Below are 22,119 nucleotides of genomic sequence, written 5' to 3' on the forward strand. Positions count from 1 at the left end.
TTGCAGTTTTATATAGCGCAAACTTGAGACGAAGGTATTACAGCGCTTTATATGAGCACCACTTACATTAGACACAGGCACATTCATTTTTGGTAGCAAGGGGAGATTAAGTGATTTGCCTGGAATCACAGGATGTTGAGGCGGCGCCGAGACTAAAACCATGTTCCCCAGCTCCAAAGTTGGCAGCTCTGGCCCTTACGCCACATCCTCTCCCCTAGGGTTTTTTGCCTCATGTCTGTGTGACCAGTCTGGGAATAAATCTTTTTTTATATAGCACTTAGTAATGCAGGTGCTGCCATTTCATAGCGCTGGAAAGAAGGTGCCATTCTTACAAAATCACTACAATTCATTTACATCGACCTTGCAGAGATGAAGAGGTGAAAAAGTTATGTCAGGATTATAATCTGTGACATTCTCGCTCTGTCAAGACCTCTGAAGTGGTTGCATTAACCAATTGACCTGATGAGAGCTTAAAACTAGGCGATAGCACGTGCTCTCAATAACCTCTGGAAGGACACCAACCACGCACATAGGTGAGCTCTGGGCAAGAAGATGACGAAAGGTGTTGTCTCTAAAATGGTGGAAAGGAGTTGTGACTCAAGATCCAAGCATGTCACAGCCTCAAGCTTAATAGTAAAAAACATCTAGCCTTTGTATGTAAATTGGGCCTCTTCAAATAGAGTTCAGTTACAAAGGTATTACAGCGCTTTACATGAGCACAGGTTACATTACACGAGAACATATTCATTTTTGGCATGCAAGAGGAGATGAAGTGATTTGTCCAGAATCATAGGATGCTGAGCCGGCGCTTAGACTCGAACCGTGTTCCCCAGCTCCAAACTCACCAGTTTACACCACATCCTCTCCAGTAGGGTTCTTTGCCAGGCAAGTTTTGGGGCAGTCTGGGAATAACTCGTTTTTTTAATACGGTGCTTGGTAATACAGGTTCTGCCATTTCATAGCGCTGCAAAGCAGGTGCCATTCTTAACAAAATCACAATTCACTTGCATCGACCTTACAGAGATGAAGAGGTGAAAAAGCTATGTCAGGATTATAATCTGTGAAATTCTCGTTCTGTCAAGACCCCTGCAGTCGGTGCATTAACCAACTGCATTGAGTAGATCTTAACACTAGGCAACAGCACGTGCTCTTGATAACCTCCAGAGGGTCACCAACTAAGCACACAGGTTAGTTCTAGGCAACAAGTTGGCGAAAGGTGCTGTCTCCAAAATGGTGGAGTCGTTGTCGTTACTCCAGAACCAAGCACTTCACGGCCTCAAGATTGATAGCAAAAAAAAACCCATCTAGCCTTTGGATGCAAATTGGGCCTCTTCAAATAGAGTTCAGTCAGTCAAGGCAGCCATTTTCCTAACCCTGTAGCGCAAAGAAGCTAACATGAGGGTGCCACAGTGAGAGGAGCAGCGTATCATAGGGCACAGAAGTGGAGCAAACTCCATCAATTCCTCCTCTCAGAATTCACAGGTGTCACGGCTTTGACAGTCCCCTCACAGCTACTGAGACCCTGCAGATGCCATTTCCACATGCGCTGTCTAAAACAGTGCTCCAATAGCACTGCTTCCTGTCTGAAGAGGTCCCACCTCAAATACCACCCCCAACAATCGCTGTCACAGGTGCAGAGTGCTTACCCATCATCCCCTGCACTCCTGTGTACAATATCACAGCCAGTCTATAGGAATGAGGAAAAAACACTGCCAGAATGGTGGCCTTGTTGTGTACTCTCTCCTGCAGCGACAGGCCTGGGAGGGTTGTTGTAGCACCTGGCATACATCCACTACACTCCAAACCAAAACACATAGGTAAAAGTCATTGTCATGTACAACGCCAATAGCTAACTCACAAATGCGAGATCTATTGAATTGCTTGATCTGCATGTGCTCCACCTCTCAATCATGTACTGATGCTCATGATGTGATGTACATTATATTGAATAGTGTCAGCTAGAAATTACAATTTATCTACATGCATGTCCTACACGTACAAACCAAGGGGATAGGCATGACAGGTTTAGGTTCCATGCACTACAGGACAGGAAGAAGTGTGGTTCAAAATGGGGAACAATAAAAAGTAATATTTCCATGATATGGATACCCTGATCCAGGTACCTCCTCCAGGCGAACTTGCCCCTTGGTCCTAGCGCCACCTGCACTTTTACCCCCAGTCCTGGCCAAAGTGATCCCCTAGGTCCTTGCCAAATGTTTACCCCTGGGACTCACCTCCCTCCCCAGTGCTGATCACACTGCCCCGCTAGTATGTCCCACTTCTCACCACCAGTCTTTGTTGCATCTCTTCCAGAGGTCAGGCTGACCCCCTAATCCAGTTACTCTATCCAATCTTCTCCTCCCCTAGCTCTACTCCAACCCCCTTAGCACTGGGCACAGTGTCCCTACCCCTAGGCTCTGGCCAAGCTTCTGACCTAGTCCTTGACAATCTTTTTCTTGCTCACCGAACTGCCCCATTAGTCTTTCCCCAAATACTCTGAGCACTTGCCGAACAAACCCCCTCCAGAGCTCACCAAACTACGCACCAACTAGACCTCACTTGACGTCATCCTAACCACACCTCACCGAACATTGCCTAAACTAGGCTTTGCCAAACTTTGCCCAAATCTGACCTCCCCAAACTGCACCCTACCAAACCTTGGCGTACTGGGCCCCAACCAAATCTCAACGTACTGCGCCCCAACCACACCTCGCCGTACTGCGCCCCAACCACACCTCGCCGTACTGCGCCCCAACCACACCTCGCCAAACTGCGCCCCAACCACACCTCGCCAAACTGCGCCCCAACCACACCTCGCCAAACTGCGCCCCAACCACACCTCGCCAAACTGCGCCCCAACCACACCTCGCCAAACTGCGCCCCAACCAGACCTAGGCATACTGCTCTATAACTAGACCTCACTGTACTACATCTCAACCAGACTTCACCATATTGTGCCCGACCAAACCTTGTCATACTGCGCCCCAACCAGACCTCAATGTACAGTGCCCCCAACCAGACCTCAATGTACAGTGCCCCCAACCAGACCTCAGACCACAGAGCCTCAACCAGACCACAGCGCCTCAACCAGACCTCCGCGCACAGCGCCTCAACCAGACCTCCGCGCACAGCGCCTCAACCAGACCTCGCTGTACTGGCCCCCAACTACACCTCACCAAACTGCGCCCCCCAACCACACCAAACTGCGCCCCCCCAACCACACCTCACCAAACTGCGCCCCCCCAACCACACCTCACCAAACTGCGCCCCCCCAACCACACCTCACCAAACTGCGCCCCCCCCCAACCACACCTCACCAAACTGCGCCCCCCCCAACCACACCTCACCAAACTGCGCCCCCCAACCACACCTCACCAAACTGCGCCCCCCCCAACCACACCTCACCAAACTGCACCCCCCCAACCACACCTCACCAAACTGCAGCCCCCCAACCACACCTCACCAAACTGCGCCCCCCAACCACACCTCACCAAACTGCGCCCCCCCAACCACACCTCACCAAACTGCGCCCCCCCAACCACACCTCACCAAACTGCGCCCCCCCAACCACACCTCACCAAACTGCGCCCCCCCAACCACACCTCACCAAACTGCGCCCCCCCAACCACACCTCACCAAACTGCGCCCCCCCCCAACCACACCTCACCAAACTGCGCCCTCCAACCACACCTCACCAAACTGCGCCCTCCAACCACACCTTACCAAACTGCGCCCCCCAACCACACCTCACCAAACTGCGCCCCCCAACCACACCTCACCAAACTGCGCCCCCCAACCACACCTCACCAAACTGCGCCCCCCCAACCACACCACACCAAACTGCGCCCCCCCAACCACACCTCACCAAACTGCGCCCCCCCAACCACACCTCACCAAACTGCGCCCCCCCAACCACACCTCACCAAACTGCGCCCCCCCAACCACACCTCACCAAACTGCGCCCCCCCAACCACACCTCACCAAACTGCGCCCCCCAACCACACCTCACCAAACTGCGCCCCCCAACCACACCTCACCAAACTGCGCCCCCCAAACACACCACACCAAAATGCGCCCCCCAACCACACCTCACCAAACTGCGCCCCCCCAACCACACCTCACCAAACTGCGCCCCCAAACACACCTCACCAAACTGCGCCCCCCAAACACACCTCACCAAACTGCGCCCCCCAAACACACCTCACCAAACTGCGCCCCCCAAACACACCTCACCAAACTGCGCCCCCCAAACACACCTCAACAAACTGCGCCCCCCAAACACACCTCAACTGCGCCCCCTAACCACACCTCACCAAACTGCGCCCCCCCAACCACACCTCACCAAACTGCACCCCCCCAACCACACCTCACCAAACTGCACCCCCACAACCACACCTCACCAAACTGCGCCCCCCCCAACCACACCTCACCAAACTGCGCCCTCCAACCACACCACACCAAACTGCGCCCTCCAACCACACCTCACCAAACTGCGCCCTCCAACCACACCTCACCAAACTGCGCCCCAACCACACCTCGCCAAACTGCGCCCCAACCACACCTCGCCAAACTGCGCCCCAACCACACCTCGCCAAACTGCGCCCCAACCACACCTCGCCAAACTGCGCCCCAACCACACCTCGCCAAACTGCGCCCCAACCACACCTCGCCAAACTGCGCCCCAACCAGACCTAGGCATACTGCTCTATAACTAGACCTCACTGTACTACATCTCAACCAGACTTCACCATATTGTGCCCGACCAAACCTTGTCATACTGCGCCCCAACCAGACCTCAATGTACAGTGCCCCCAACCAGACCTCAATGTACAGTGCCCCCAACCAGACCTCAGACCACAGAGCCTCAACCAGACCACAGCGCCTCAACCAGACCTCCGCGCACAGCGCCTCAACCAGACCTCCGCGCACAGCGCCTCAACCAGACCTCGCTGTACTGGCCCCCAACTACACCTCACCAAACTGCGCCCCCCAACCACACCAAACTGCGCCCCCCCAACCACACCTCACCAAACTGCGCCCCCCCAACCACACCTCACCAAACTGCGCCCCCCCCAACCACACCTCACCAAACTGCGCCCCCCCAACCACACCTCACCAAACTGCGCCCCCCCCCAACCACACCTCACCAAACTGCGCCCCCCCAACCACACCTCACCAAACTGCGCCCCCCAACCACACCTCACCAAACTGCGCCCCCCCCCAACCACACCTCACCAAACTGCACCCCCCCAACCACACCTCACCAAACTGCAGCCCCCCAACCACACCTCACCAAACTGCGCCCCCCAACCACACCTCACCAAACTGCGCCCCCCCAACCACACCTCACCAAACTGCGCCCCCCCAACCACACCTCACCAAACTGCGCCCCCCCAACCACACCTCACCAAACTGCGCCCCCCCAACCACACCTCACCAAACTGCGCCCCCCCAACCACACCTCACCAAACTGCGCCCCCCCAACCACACCTCACCAAACTGCGCCCCCCCCAACCACACCTCACCAAACTGCGCCCTCCAACCACACCTCACCAAACTGCACCCTCCAACCACACCTTACCAAACTGCGCCCCCCAACCACACCTCACCAAACTGCGCCCCCCAACCACACCTCACCAAACTGCGCCCCCCAACCACACCTCACCAAACTGCGCCCCCCCAACCACACCTCACCAAACTGCGCCCCCCCAACCACACCTCACCAAACTGCGCCCCCCCAACCACACCTCACCAAACTGCGCCCCCCCAACCACACCTCACCAAACTGCGCCCCCCAACCACACCTCACCAAACTGCGCCCCCCAACCACACCTCACCAAACTGCGCCCCCCAAACACACCACACCAAAATGCGCCCCCCAACCACACCTCACCAAACTGCGCCCCCCCAACCACACCTCACCAAACTGCGCCCCCAAACACACCTCACCAAACTGCGCCCCCCAAACACACCTCACCAAACTGCGCCCCCCAAACACACCTCACCAAACTGCGCCCCCCAAACACACCTCACCAAACTGCGCCCCCCAAACACACCTCAACAAACTGCGCCCCCCAAACACACCTCAACTGCGCCCCCTAACCACACCTCACCAAACTGCGCCCCCCCAACCACACCTCACCAAACTGCACCCCCCCAACCACACCTCACCAAACTGCACCCCCACAACCACACCTCACCAAACTGCGCCCCCCCCAACCACACCTCACCAAACTGCGCCCTCCAACCACACCAAACTGCGCCCTCCAACCACACCACACCAAACTGCGCCCTCCAACCACACCTCACCAAACTGCGCCCCAACCACACCTCACCAAACTGTGCCCCAACCACACCTCACCAAACTGTGCCCCAACCACACCTCACCAAACTGTGCCCCAACCACACCTCACCAAACTGTGCCCCAATCACACCTCACCAAACTGTGCCCCAATCACACCTCACCAAACTGTGCCCCAATCACACCTCATCAAACTGTGCCTCAACCACACCTCATCAAACTGTGCCTCAACCAGACCTTGTCGTACTGCGCCCCAACCAGACCTAGGCATACTGCTCCATAACTAGACCTCACTGTACTGCATCTAAGCCAGACTTCACCATATTGTGCCCCAACCAAACCTCAATGTACAGTGACCCCAACCAGACCTCAGCGCACAGCGCCTCAACCAGTCATCGGCATACTGGCCCCCAACCAGACCTCAGAGTACTGCGCCCCGACCAGACCTTGGCGTAATGCTCCCCAAACAGACCTCGCTGCATTGTGCCTCAACCGTACTGGGCCCCAACCAGACCTCGGCATACTGTACCCAACCACACCTCGCTGTATTGTGCCTCAACCAGTCCTAGCCGTACTGCAGGCCAAACATACCTCGCCATACTGTGCCCTTACCAGACCTTTGCAAACTTCCTTGCCTCTCCACTCCCATCACGGCCGCACAGCACCCTACACCCCCACCCATGCAGTTCTGGATAAACTTCAATCACACACCCAAGCGCCCCCAGTCTTGGGCAAACATCTCTCCCTGGTCCTCTCCAAACTCCTCCTGCACCTATTCCAAGTGGCACTTATCACCAGACCTGGTTGCACCTCCCTACCAGTTTTTGCCACAATGTACCTCTAATCTTTGTTGCACTTCTCATCCCGCAGTATTGGTCACACTCTCCAAATCCTCTGTATGGGATGCACTGCTGCTCCCCTAAGTTTTGGCCACTTCTCCCACTAGTTCTTGCCAAAGTTAGCCAACCATTTCCCCCCACTTCCCGTCATACTTTATCCTACCAGTCTTTGCTGCACTCTCTACTAAACTCTGCCCAAACATTCGTCATACTTCCATTAGCCATCTTCTCACTTCCTCTCACCAGATTTTATTGTAATCTCCAATGCCCTCTTTGCATTTTGCCTCCTCTTCCCCACCTGTCTGCTTTGCAACCACCTGTCCAGCCAATCATCTCTACACTCTCCCAGTCCTATCACATACCTTCTGATCAGCAGTGGCCATGCTGCTCTCACTTCTCTTGCTCTCTCTGCGTTTCCGGGGCAGCTCTTCATTGAGCGATTTCTCTTCATCCTCCACACAGACCGTCGTGGCCAGAAGGTGGCAGATTACTTCCAGTTCAAATTCAATGATGTGGTAGGCAGGAGCCAGAGGTAGGGTAATGCTGGTCACCTTTTCTGAAGACTGGATCACCAGGTCACATTCAGAAACTTTTTCTGTGCAAGAGCATGATGGATAATGATGTTAGACAGTGAGAGAATACAAAATCTGTTGATCCCATTACTGAAAGTGGTTCACCTGAAACCAGTTTTCACATAAAAAAAAAAAAAAGAAAATGTGCATTTATTTTTTTAAGTAAGTAGGCAATCATGCTTGATATGTTATATTCTATCAAAGGTGAGAGCAGCAATTATGTCACTATTGTCAGAGAAAAAAGAAAGTAAAATCTGTGGTGATATGCAAGCAGGAATGTTACTTGTTGAGCTGTAACAAGAAAGGATCAGATCAAGGACTGTTTACAAACAATTACCACCTAAGGGACTGCCGTGGTGGAAACCACTGCCTCGTAAGAATAAGAGCTGCACAAGCAGCACTACAAGACTATACTGACAGCAGGCTACACACTCTAACGTTCATGACTGTAGCTCTGCTTGGCAGACATCACTGCTGTGTGCTTATCAAAGGATAACTCAGACTCTGATGCTTTCTGGGCATTAGTTACAGCAAACGGTGCCCATATTCCCCCTGACTTTAGGTACATAGTTCCAAATGTTTAACTTGAAAAGCAATTAGTTCAAAAAAATTTGGTTTGAAAACAATTTAGTTTAAAAAAACATTTTGAAATTCAAACTTCGACCATTACTACCTCTTAGCAATACAATCTAGCACTAACAATGAAACTAGCAAGGATTAGTATTTGATCTGTTGTAATGGCGAGCCAAGGCAAAGGTCAAAATCGAAGTTATTGCCAGGCTGAGGATGCTAATAATATAAAAAGTTAATTAAAATGTGTTTTTGAAAGTAAAATAAAGCAATATTGAGTTTTCTATTTTTCTTTTCTTTTTTTTAAAGAGTATTTAGTTTTCAATGTATGACACATTAAAACGACCTGCTTTTCCATAAGTGCTAATGAATTTCTAACTAAGTTTTTCACTCCACTAGATTCAAGCTAAATTTCAAATTTACAATTTAGAAATTGCAACGTAAATCCACTTTCAAACCCAATCGTTGAACGTCTCTTGCTGAAAGTACTGAATAAGGAAGAGTGACATCAGCCAGTATCTGGAGTAAAATTCAATTCTCTGCATATATGCATAGTCCACTTGTGCACCTCCTGCTAGAAGGAAGGCCTAACCTCACCCTGAGACAGAGACAGACGGCTGTGCTGAGAGAAGAGAAGACACAAAACGCCAAAGCGTACCCATTGTGTTGGTGTAGATGGCAGCAGATCCCCGAGAATGGTGCAGGATGGGCATGGCCTCAGCATTGCTGAGCTGCAGGGTGTCTCCATTCTTTATGGTGTAATGCCCGGTTGTCACCGTGAACTTCACCGTCTGTGGAATCCCAGCCAGAAGGCTGTCTGAGAAAAAAATGAGTGTCAATATATCTTCCAGAAGAACGCTTATAGAGCAATTATCCATTATACGAAAACCTCCCCATCAGTCTGATCTCATCAGTTCACCCATTCACTTACAAATTAAGTGGGAAAGACAGATGTTTATTACTGACGCTCAAATCTTTAATGCTCAACTCTATTTTTATCTGAAGAATGTCTGTACCTCCTTGCACAACATTATGGGATACATAAAGCAGCATATTTCATAGCTTCCTGGTTAGTGAGCTTGAGAAAAGAAAATCCCTTCATTGGTTGTTTGTGTTAGCAATGAAGTGTACATACAATGTACTCAAAGCTCCTTATATCATTCTGTAACACCAATGCCTGGAAAATTCACACTGTGATCTAGTGGTGTCCTTGTTAGACCAGGGCCTCTTGTTGCCCAGTTCTGCTCAGTCCTTCCTCTTAAAAGCTTATTTGTACCTTTGCCATTTCTAATCTTTGTAAACAGCAAGCATTCCTTTCAGCAATTTAATAGCGTTCAAATTGGTCAGTCGCAAAAGGATGAAACGCTAAGGTTTAAACTTGTGGCTGGCAGATTATTGCCCACTAATGATGAGTGTAACTTCTTGAATTAAATGCCACTTGTTTTCCAGGATTCTGGATGCTCATCCCCAGGAATGATCAGGTACCCCACTCTGCTGGCCCAGTCCAGAGCACCTAAGATTACTTGAGCCTGGTTGTTCCTGGTATTTTTCACAACTCTGGCCAGGAGAGGTAAAGGCGGGAAGGCATACAGTAGTCTCGACTTCCACTTCGGAGATGGAAAGAGTCTCGGAGGGACACCCTGCCAAGTGCATGGCTACCAGGGAAATGTCCTAGAGCCTCAGGCAGTTCCAGAGGTGCATAGTCTCCTGGTACACTTCCCAGGACCCCATTTCACCGTGTCTGCTACAGTACCACATAGTGGTGGTGGTGTCTGTGAGGATCTTAACCAGCCTCCCCTTGATGAACGGGAGGAAGACATTTATTGGCAAGTGAACTGGCCACAACTCCAATAGACTAATGTGGAGCCTGGCGTCTGCCCAAGACCTGAGTCCGCTGATCTCCACCTCTACCAGATGATCTCCCCAACCCAACAATGATGCATTTGTCAAGACCGTCAACTCTGGGAAGGGTAGGGGTCTCCCGCTGGCCCAACTGTGTTCGTCCACCATCAACTGAGCTGTCGCACTGAGGCAGGTTTCAAAATACCCATGGGGGCTTGCTTAAGTGTTTGAGCTGTCTCAAGGTCCCGACTGACTGCATGAAGAGAGCCCTGGGGGTAGGAGATGAAACCAACCAAAATGCTGCATTTTGTAGGACAACACCATACTTACAACTCACTGAGTGGCTGTTGGGATTTTTATTTCAGGACTTCCATGGTGGGGAGGAAAAGAAATACTCATGCAGAGTCCAATGAGACACTGTATGGTGGCTGTAGGGTTTCAAATGTGCATGGAAACCAAACTAGTGCCTGAAACACTGATACCCTGCCTCGTCCTACCCTACTTACCCATGCCTTCCAGCCTAAGGGGGTGCAAGGTGTATGGCTCTCCTTTTTCTTGTTATTGCTCATTCCTGTGCAGTTCAATGTGCTGTGAATTTACAGCACAGTGCTGCCAGAACCAGAGATATACTATGAAAGTGGAGAAGTGAGGATGTTTCGGTCAAGGGTGCACCTGTGGATATTTTCAAAGCCCAGATGAAACCGTGCACAGCATTAGGCCTCAATCTACTGGTGAGATTGGTTCATTTGCTTGCAGGCCCAGATATGTAGAATGAAGAGTGGGCCTTTGAGAGCCCAGGGCTGTAACCCAGTCTAAAAAAATTGGTTAATTACTTTTGGAAGTGCTTTTCTAGTGGATACTATATGATCCTACAGATTCCTTACTATATGAATTTCCCCATGTGCCAGACTTTTATGCAGTTCATCCAGTATTAAATCTCCAGCACCTCTAGGTGGTGCCTCGCCACTCTAGTCACAGCTGAGTCCATCCTAGGTGTGACGAGACAAAGCATGGCATTGCCTGGTATGCTGGTGCCAGCTCCCTCACTTGTTCGGTGTCTTTCTGAGAGGAACTGGACAAAAGGTGACTGAAGATACATTATCCACCACAACGAGCATCATCAAAGGTAAGTAACTTATCCTTCTGCTGGAGACTTTCCACCCGCAGACTCCACATATAGAGGTCCCTTAGCAGTACCGTCCATGCCCAGGAATGTGCACAGTGGATACTACTGTGGTAGAGGTAAAGAAATCTCTCTGATCTGCCATCACTGTTTGCTTCAGTGGCCAATAGTGTTGGACAAACATTTGCAAGGACAACCATGTCAACGTTCGCCAAAAGTCAGCTACCGGGACAAAATTATCCAGTGCCACGGAGAGTCCATGGTGGGGTGTGCCTGAAAGTGCTCCGGCAGTTCCTTTTTTGACAAGGCACTGCAGGTCCTTCATCCAAGGGTGACCCAGCAAGAAACAGTATGCTTTGTCATCACCTTACCCTGCTTTGCAGCAAAGCAATAGAGTAGCTGTTCATCCACCCCATCTGGTCTTGTCCAATCAATGTAGTACGAGATGTCTCTCCAAGGGTCCAGACATTCCTCCTCCTTAGAAGGATGGGGAGGAGGAAAGAAAGAAGGCAACGTGAAAGAGTAGCTCATATGGAAAGCTGACACCACCATGGGTAAGAATGAAGGACAAGTTTGCTTGACACACTCATCCGTGAAAACATTTAATGCAGATGGACATAAAGAACTTGCAAAAGTAAATGGCCTTGAAAAGCATGGCTTTCAGTCTCCAAAGAGATCAGAGGTAACTGTGCAGCAACTCAAACAGATAAAACAAAGAAGTTAAAGATTTCAGTCCCAAACCAGGAAGAACAAAAGGCATGACAGGAAACATGCACAGTAAACCTGCCAAGGCACGGGCCACTATAGGTGGCTGGAATAGAAATGGCTGGTCGGGGATGCAGAAGAGTGTGGAGAGTGTAGCCAAGTACCCTGTCACAGTAGGCGCAACAAAAGCCCTGCAGAGTGAAAATAAAAAGCCCAAAGTGCAATGCAGGTCCCCAGAGAGGCAAGTGGTGAAAAATACACAGAGCTGGACAGGGGACATTTCTTGATGAGGATGAAAGCGAAACGTTACAAGGGCATCTCAACCAGCAATGGAGCACGCCTATCACCTCAAATGCCTCTTACATCCGTGGTCCTCCAAGGGAAGGGACATAAGGCAAAGCACTGAATGCTTCAGCCAGGTCAGATGCTATCAGAAACCCCCATAAGTCACGCAGCACTTCCAATAACACAGTGCCACCTAGCACAGGATCTCAGATCCATCTGGATCCACCTGTTCAGATAGAAGACTTCTGATGTACTGTCTGACATGATCTGTACCAAGCAAACCAAGATGGAGGGAAGAAACGGCTTCAGGGTGAAGCAAAATGCTGATAGCTACAGCTTGTTGATGTGCACTGTTTCAATGGTGACTAATAGCCATGCACCATCATGTAGTCTAGGTGGCTTCCCCATGGAGGCGGCGTTCATCAACAATGAAAACCTGTAACTTTAGAAGTGCAAACTCACTAGTTGAGGTCTGAAATTAATCAGTTCAAGGCTTTTACCCGCACAGAGAGATTGCCCACATGCGGAGGCCATTGCTGGAGTCACTGCTCTGGAGACCTGGTCCTTTGCAAGGCATTAGAGAGCAAGGATGATGCATGACGCCATGAGGTCTAGCAGAAGGACCTCCCCTTCTGCACTGGGACAGTAGCTCGAGTCAAACATTGGGATCATATTTTGAGTGTCCTAGGTCCTCTGAGGAGGAGGAATAGTAAAGATATAAGCTATACACAGGAACTTACCAATAATAGACAAGTGCTGAGTCGGAGTGAAATGCAACTTTTTATACAGCCTGCTTCCCAGAACCCCAAAACAAGCTGTACCAAGCATGCACAAAAAGAAGGAAACTACTGCTGGAGACTGGGACTCTGCAAATATGTGAGCACCACAGCCTCCTTAGGAAGTCTTTCTCATGGTCCTCTACCCCCTTTCTGGAAGGGGTCTTTCTACCCTCTGCCCACCCATCTGCCTCAAGCAGTTGTTCTCCATTCCTTTAACCTCCACCATCACCTTTTTTCCCCAGCCACTTCTCCTCCATGCCAGTTTAGTTTTCCCACCACTGTCAAAATTCTACTTCCCACCACTCCAAGCATGACCAAGGAGCGTGAAATACATGCTAATGCATTAGCTGGGAGCAGCATGTAGGGGGCACGCTTCTCCCTCCAGCAACATGTATGTCAGAGTGGGAAATGACATGTCTGGGTGGCGCCTGAGAGGGTGTAAATATTAAACTGTATTCTGCACACTCGCTAGCATCAGATCTTTCATTCCCCAGCTCACACTTGCTGTGCACTGCTTGTTTGCTTTTTTGGCTGCAACTTTTTTTGCACCTGCAAAATATGACAAATCAGGCTCTGATGCTTGGGGGTGGGGGTAGATTTGTCCAAGGTATTTCTATAGCACAAACCTAGTGAAAACTCAGCTAAATGCTGTACAGAGTCAAAGACCAACATAAATTCAATGAGTGATAGGAGAAATAGTGTGCGAGGATAGTTAATGCATGTAGGATTATTTAAAGAGATAAGTCGTCAACTCTTTGTGGCAGTCTTGATGGATACAGGGTCATTACCACCATCTAGAGGGGAGAGTACGAGGTCTTGAACAGCACTTCTGAAGTCACTTTCCGGAAGAAATGGTTTGACTTTCTTTAGAAGAAAGCTGGTACCCCGGTCTCTTTGATTATTGGCAATCTGCTTCTTGAGGGTGACGTCCAGGGTAAATTAAAGTGACTTGGCATTCGGTGAATGTTGGGATTTGATGTCGTCACGTTTCATATCATTGAGCCAGGTTTGTACTGCATCTTAATTATTGTTACTGGCAAATAACAGAATTATGTCTCTGTTGGGCTGAGCTTCAAGCAGGTGCTGGGTATCCATGTCTGGATAAGGTGCAGGCAATGTTTGAGGTGTTGGATGTCTGAAGCAGAGGAGGCTTTGAAAATAAAGTTTTACATCCTTGGTATACTGGTGAATCTTGAGGCTGTTATCTGTGAGTAGGAGACTAAACAGCTCCATGTTAAGGTTGAAAATACCAAGAGACAGTATGGGTATGAAGCCCTACGGCATTCCAAAGTGGATAGGAATCCTTTGTGACCCGGGAAGAACCAGCTAAGGACACTGCCAGTGAATCCCATGAGAAACGCCAGGGTATATATAAGAGTGGAAGTCTATTGTGTCTAAGGCAGTTGAGAGGTCCAGTGAAACCAGGAGGCATGACTCATCTTCATCTGTGGTCAAGAAGACATTGTCTATGATGCCCTCTTTAGAAATGAGGGAGGCTCCATGTGTGTGGACCGGGTAAGCACATCATAGGGGCAGCAGAAGCTGGGGAGAGAAGCTGGGGTGTGGGAGAAGGAAACAAAGAACTAGAAAATGCAGGGGTCATTAATGTAGGCCTGCGATGGTCTGATTTAAGGGTGGCAAATAAAACAGACAAAAGGGATAAACACAAATCAGTAATGATCTGCAAGATAAATAAAGCATTTAGAAGAAAATGTAGACTAAAGAACTTGACCGCAGGGTACCTCACATGTCCAAGAGGGCAGCTGCCAAACTATGAGATAAATGAAACAAAAGCATTTGTTGGGGCAGAGGGGAATGGGGACACACTGACCAACAAGAGTATACTGCTGAATGCAAAGTAACAGACACAAGAAGGTCAATGATCTCGTAGTGCATGGGGATAGTGTACAATTGAACCAAAAGCACCCTATTAAAGGTCGTGAAAAACAGCAACCTCTTGTGCAACTATGCATATCAAGATATGCAGCGATTCTTACTAAATGTAAATTCTTCCTAAAAGTGCCAAACGTCATCTGAAGACAATATGTGAGATACAGGTAGAGCTCCCATTTAATACAATGTTCAGTTGAAAGGGTTCACAGAATGCAACCAAGTCACTTGAAGAGGCCTGCCAGATCCTCGACATTTAACATGGGGCCCACAACTAAGAAGACAGAAACGTGACTCCTAAACATCAACCAATGTGGCAAATAGTACAAACGAGAAAGGTGAAAGGAGGGCCAACTAGAAGAGAACAAAAAGAAGAGCAACAGAGTAATGCAAAAGACAAAACACATCAATGGGAAAAGCACATAAAAGGTCAAAGCAGTGGAAGTAATAATGGCAAATCAAGGGCTTGGAAATGATCAATGGAACAGGCACTATTGTGACCCAGGACCCACAAAAATCCTATGTTGACTAATGACGGACAAGTATGCAGAGGGCTGTGGTGGAGATGTTATACAGAAAGGAACACAACCCTAAGGAAAATGAATTGGCATTAGAGCAAAAGTGTAAGACCCTCAGTAATGTAACAGGGGGAACAGAGGAACGGAATAGAATCCACTGAAGGTTCAACAAGTAACAGGTGGGAGTTATTGGAATGGTAATCTTAGTTCAAACAGTTCTAATCAAGGGGGCGCAAGGGAAAGATGAAGCCAAAGACAGGACAGCATCAGCTCCCTAATGGGAGTTTGAGGGAGAGGAGTGGGAATAACAGGGGCACTAAAGATGCAAAAGGTACAAGAACTATAAACTAATTTAATACAGATAACGAAAAGAGTACATACAAATGCATCAAACAATAGGCGAGAACTAAAAAAGCTAGCCAAGAGGCAGGCGATTTGAATGGAGCTCAACCAAGGTGAGGCAGACATTGGCCTCATGCAAGAAACACATTTGCTTCAAGCAGATCATCAGACAATCAGGACACCCTTTTTTTCCCCAAAATAATACCTAGCAACAGCCTGACAACGAGGGGGCGAAGCGGTTGTGGTAGGTATCTTAATATCAAAACAAATCCAATATCAGGCAACAAATATAGTTCAAGACCTACACAGCAGTTGACTACTGCTTAATGGGCTGGTTACGGGCGATCTCTCCTGATACTGGCTACAAAATACAGCCCTAACGAAGGACAAGATCATTTCTTAGTCAAGACAATTCAAAAGGAAATAGCAAAAGCCCCAGCCCACTTGTATTGAGAGGAGATATCAACATGGCCCTCAACAAAGAGATGGAGGAAACTAAACAGAGATATGGAGTAAATAGGTTATTTCAGCAAAGGGCAAGGCACCTCTGGAGGATGGAGGGTGGCTGGAGATAAAGACATGCATTCCAGCTGGATTCTCTCATTTCACACGCTCATAAGACGTATGGCTCTACTGGTTATATATTTCTAGACAAAAGATTGGTGGGAAACACTTTAGATGCTGAAATGGGGATCAACACAATTATTAGACCATGCTCCAGTCTTGACAACACTGTGGGACCTGGTGAAAGAACAAGGGTGACATGCAAGGGAATGGACACTGAACGACTATCTCTTAAAAGATACACACATAACAAAACATAAAAAGAGTCTATTAAAGAATACATATAGTTCAATACAACAGAAGAGGTTGCAGTGGCTACTGTGAAGCAGTGCCCTTAACCCCGTGTTACGAGGATGCTTTAAAAGAGAGGCAGGCCATCTGAAAGAAGAAAGTGAAAACCAATTGTTCACCCTAAGACAATAACTTCTCAACTTAGACAAACCACAAAACCACATCACAAAATATATGGTGAAAAGTAATACATACTAGAGGAGATAAATGTTTGAATTAGAAAAGACAAAACTATGCTAAATAGATCAGACTTAAAATATTATGAGGGAGATATAAGTGGGAAGTTTAGTAGTGAATGGCTTATGAGCTAACTGAATACACAACTACACTGGTGAGGTTCAGGATGAAAAGAAACAGCGGGCAACAATGGAAATGGATAAACGAGAAGTATTTTGTAATGTTTACCACCAGTTGTATGCAAGGGAATCAAATCCAAAAGACTCACCAGAAGATTACCTTCAAAGTATGCTCTTATCTCAACTATTACATGTAGAGACAGAAAAGCCAAACTCCCGCATAACTAAAGAATAGATTTTATTAGCAATTAAACATCTTAACATAAAGCTCCAGAGTTAGATCGATGTGCAGCTCACTTTCAGAAGATATTTCCTGCTGCCATGCTAGATCAACTACAGGAACTTTTCAACTATGAGCTGTGTAACAAGCAGCAAGAAGGAGGCCACCATAGCCTTAGTATTGAAATCGGGAAACGATCCAGGGAGGCCCAATTCATACAGGTCAATATCTTGCATAGCTATTGAAGTCTGTATATATGTCTTTATTATTCTATATACGTCTTTATTTATATATGAAGTCTATTTCTAAATATGCAGCTTGTTTGGAGCACAAAAAGACAAAACTAGTCCACCTAGATCAAGCAGCATTTGCTAAGAGAAGGCAAATTAGCTGTAATACAAAAAAGGCCCTGTACCTGACTGACACAGCTGAAAAGTAAAAGAAACTACTGGTATAGCTCTCCCTCGAGGCCGAAAAGGGTGGACGTGTCTTGAAGCAATTCTACAGTGCATGGGATTAGGAGAGAACTTCACGAAGTGGTTGCCACGGGATACCAATCTTCCAAGTCAGAACAAGGGTTATAGATGACAGCAGGAGCATCAGACAGGGGTCACAGTTTCTGTTCACATCATATCTCGATCCACTGACCTAGCAGATTAGAACTAATGGTGACTTTAAAGGAGTAATACTGAGGCAAAACATTCAAATGCATATCATTCTGTAGACCATGTCCATCCGACGTTGACCAATCAAATCCATTTAGCACGCAGGTAATTAGAGAGTAGGAGAAATACCAAGCAGCAGTGGGTTCATAGTGAGCTTGTCCAAATTAGAAGGCCTTCTTGTTACAATCGATGGCAACACATCCAAGAGATTGAGACCGGAACACCATTCTGTGGATCCTCAACAGAGATTAGATAACATGGGGTTGAAATCACCTCTCATGCTAGTGTGATGGCACAAAGCAACTTTCAAATGATGTACACAACAATTAAAACACAAACGTCCCTCTTGGAGGTCCCACAATATTGCTTGGGTCAGGCACAAAGCTAGCGCTAAACTGACTAACCTCCCCAAATTACTATATATACTATATCTACTACCACTGTGGATAGCAAGAGGTGACTTAATGATGTTCAAAAATGGGCAGGGAAGAAGCCAAGAACGCAGAAAACATTACCTTCAAAACAGGGCGGTCTAGGTATCCCAGATATAGAAACATATTACCATGCATCATAACAGAGATATCTGATAGAATGGATGCAAGGAGACACCCCAAAAAAGTTATCGCCTCCTAGATTCTAGTATAGCAAAAAGACCCCTTTGGGAGATACTGTAGATACTTTGGTACACAAAACAGAGCCCGAGAAGAAACCACCTACCCACAGTACTCCCTAATAGTCTCAATTACACATTAATGGCGCACATTTTTTTTTTTCCAGGGACTTAAGGATCAATCTCCTGGCATGAGTTAGATACTGTGGAAATCAAAAACACAGTGGTGTATATATATATATATATATATATATATATATATATATATATATATATATATATATATATATATATATATATATATATATATATATATATATATATATATATATATATATATATATATATATATATATATATATATATATATATATATATATATATATATATATATATAAAATGTCACTTACCCAGTGTACATCTGTTCGTGGCATGAGACGCTGCAGATTCACATGCTTTGCACATCCCGCCATCTAGTGTTGGGCTCGGAGTGTTACAAGTTGTTTTTCTTCGAAGAAGTATTTTCGAGTCACGAGATCGAGGGACTCCTCCCCTTTCGGCTCCATTGCGCATGGGTGTCGACTCAATCTTAGATTGTTTTCCCCGCAGAAGGTGAGGTAGGAGTTGTGTATTATAGAATAGTGCCCATGCAATGGAGTAAATATATATGTACATAATGTGGTTTAAAGTGATATATTTACAAATTTACAAATGTTCAAGATCAACTTCGAAACGGCTACAGGCTCCCGGGGAGGCGGGTGGGCGCATGTGAATCTGCAGCGTCTCATGCCACGAACAGATGTACACTGGGTAAGTGACATTTTCCGTTCGATGGCATGTGTAGCTGCAGATACACATGCTTTGCATAGACTAGTAAGAAGTTATCTCCCCAAAAGCGGTGGCTCAGCCTGTAGGAGTTGAAGTTGTTTGAAATAAAGTTCGTAGTACTGCTTCTCCTACTGTGGCTTGTTGTGTTGTTAACACATCCACGCAGTAATGTTTGGTGAATGTATGAGGCGTAGACCATGTGGCTGCCTTACATATTTCAGTCATTGGAATGTTTCCTAGAAAGGCCATAGTAGCACCTTTCTTCCTAGTTGAATGTGCCTTTGGTGTTATAGGCAGTTCTCTTTTTGCTTTGAGATAACAGGTTTGAATACATTTAACTATCCATCTGGCAATGCCTTGTTTGGATATTGGATTCCCTGTATGAGGTTTTTGAAAAGCAACGAACAGTTGTTTTGTTTTCCGTATTTGTTTTGTTCTATCAATGTAGTACATTAAAGCTCTTTTGATGTCTAATGTATGTAAGTGCTCTTTCAGCTACAGAATCTGGTTCTGGAAAGAACACTGGTAGTTCTACTGTTTGATTTAAGTGAAACGGTGATATGACTTTTGGTAAGAACTTTGGGTTAGTTCGTAAAACTACTTTATGCTTGTGTATCTGAATAAAGGTTCTTGTATGGTAAATGCCTGTGTTTCACTTACTCTTCTTAGAGATGTGATGGCAATGAGAAACGCTACTTTCCATGTTAGATATTGTATCTCACATGAGTGCATGGGTTCAAAAGGTGGACCCATGAGTCGTGTTAAGACAATGTTAAGGTTCCACGAAGGAACTGGTGGCGTTCTTGGTGGAATAATTCTCTTTAGGCCCTCCATAAATGCTTTTATGACTGGGATCCTAAATAATGAAGTTGAGTGCGTAATTTGCAGATAAGCTGAAATTGCGGTAAGATGTATTTTAATGGATGAAAAAGCTAGCTTTGACTTTTGTAAATGCAGTAAGTAGCTTACGATGTCTTTAGCAGATGCGTGTAATGGTTGAATTTGATTATTATGGCAATAATAAACAAATCTTTTCCACTTATTTGCATAGCAATGTCTTGTGGTTGGTTTCCTTGCTTGTTTTATGACCTCCATACATTCTTGTGTAAGGTCTAGATGTCCGAATTCTAAGACTTCAGGAGCCAAATTGCTAGATTCAGTGATGCTGGATTTGGATGCCTGATCTGTTGTTTGTGTTGAGTTAACAGATCTGGTCTGTTTGGAAGCTTGATATGAGGCACTACTGAGAGGTCTAGTAGTGTTGTGTACCAAGGTTGTCTTGCCCAGGTTGGTGCTATTAGTATGAGTTTGAGTTTGTTTTGACTCAATTTGTTTACTAGGTACGGAAGGAGTGGGAGAGGGGGAAAAGCGTATGCAAATATCCCTGACCAGCTCATCCATAACGCATTGCCCTGAGATTGATCTTGTGGGTACCTGGATGCGAAGTTTTGGCATTTTGCGTTTTCTTTTGTTGCAAATAGGTCTATTTGTGGTGTTCCCCATCTTTGGAAGTAAGTGTTTAGTATTTGGGGGTGAATCTCCCATTCGTGGATCTGTTGGTGATCCCGAGAGAGATTGTCTGCTAACTGATTCTGAATCCCTGGAATAAACTGTGCTATTAGGCGAATGTGGTTGTGAATCGCCCAATGCCATATTCTCTGTGCCAGGAGACACAACTGTGTCGAGTGTGTTCCTCCCTGTTTGTTCAGATAATACATAGTTGTCATGTTGTCTGTTTTGACAAGAATGTGTTTGTGGCTTATTATGGGTTGAAATGCCTTCAACGCTAGAAATACTGCCAGTAGTTCTAAGTGATTTATGTGAAACTGTTTCTGCTGAGTGTCCCATTGTCCTTGGATGCTGTGTTGATTGAGGTGTGCTCCCCACCCTATCATGGAGGCATCTGTCGTTATTACGTATTGAGGCACTGGGTCTTGGAAAGGCCGCCCTTGGTTTAAATTTATATTGTTCCACCATTGAAGCGAGGTGTATGTTTGGTGGTTTATCAACACTAGATCTAGAAGCTGACCCTGTGCCTGTGACCACTGTGATGCTAGGCACTGTTGTAAGGGCCGCATGTGCAACCTTGCGTTTGGGACAATGGCTATGCATGAGGACATCATGCCTAGTAGTTTCATCACCATCTTGACTTGTATCTTCTGTTTTGGATACATGGCCTGTATTACGTTGTGAAATGCCTGTACCCTTTGTGGACTTGGAGTGGCAATCCCTTTTGTTGTGTTGATTGTTGCTCCTAAGTATTGCTGTGTTTGACACGGCTGAAGGTGTGACTTTGTGTAGTTGAGTGAGAAACCCAGTTTGTGGAGGGTTTCTATGACATACTTTGTGTGTTGTGAACACCGTTCTTTCGTGTTGGTTTTGATTAACCAATCGTCTAGGTACGGGAACACATGTATTTGCTGCCTCCTGATATGTGCAGCCACTACTGCCAGGCATTTTGTAAAAACTCTTGGCGCAGTTGTTATCCCGAATGGCAACACTTTGAATTGGTAATGTACCCCTTGGAATACAAACCTTAAGTACTTTCTGTGTGAAGGATGTATTGGTATATGGAAGTATTCATCCTTTAGGTCTAGTGTTGTCATGTAGTCTTGTTGTTTGAGCAATGGGATTACGTCCTGTAATGTCACCATGTGAAAGTGATCTGATTTGATGTAGGTATTTAATGTTCTGAGATCTAATATAGGTCTTAGAGTTTTGTCTTTTTTGGGTATGAGAAAGTACAGCGAGTAAACTCCTGTTCCTTTCTGATGAATTGGTACTAGTTCTATTGCATCTTTTTGTAACAACGCCTGGACCTCCAGTTGTAGAAGATCCATGTGTTGTTTTGACATATTGTGTGTTTTCGGTGGCACATT

At 46.9% G+C, this 22,119-nt stretch overlaps 1 protein-coding gene across 3 annotated transcripts in view; it reads right to left on the reverse strand.

Annotated features, from left to right (window-relative positions):
• The window catches only part of TRAPPC10 (trafficking protein particle complex subunit 10), a 407,991-nt gene that overhangs the window by 58,152 nt on the left and 327,720 nt on the right, over positions 1–22,119 (reverse strand). For all 3 annotated transcript variants that reach the window (XM_069202936.1, XM_069202937.1, XM_069202939.1), the window contains 2 exons: positions 8,941–9,099; positions 7,503–7,735 (listed from right to left, as the gene is read on the reverse strand). In XM_069202936.1, coding sequence (XP_069059037.1) covers positions 7,503–7,735; positions 8,941–9,099 — 392 coding nt within the window. The remainder of the gene's footprint in view (positions 1–7,502; positions 7,736–8,940; positions 9,100–22,119) is intronic.

Source organism: Pleurodeles waltl, chromosome 8, assembly GCF_031143425.1.
Source record: "Pleurodeles waltl isolate 20211129_DDA chromosome 8, aPleWal1.hap1.20221129, whole genome shotgun sequence".
In the NCBI taxonomy this organism is placed as follows: Eukaryota; Metazoa; Chordata; class Amphibia; order Caudata; family Salamandridae; genus Pleurodeles; species Pleurodeles waltl.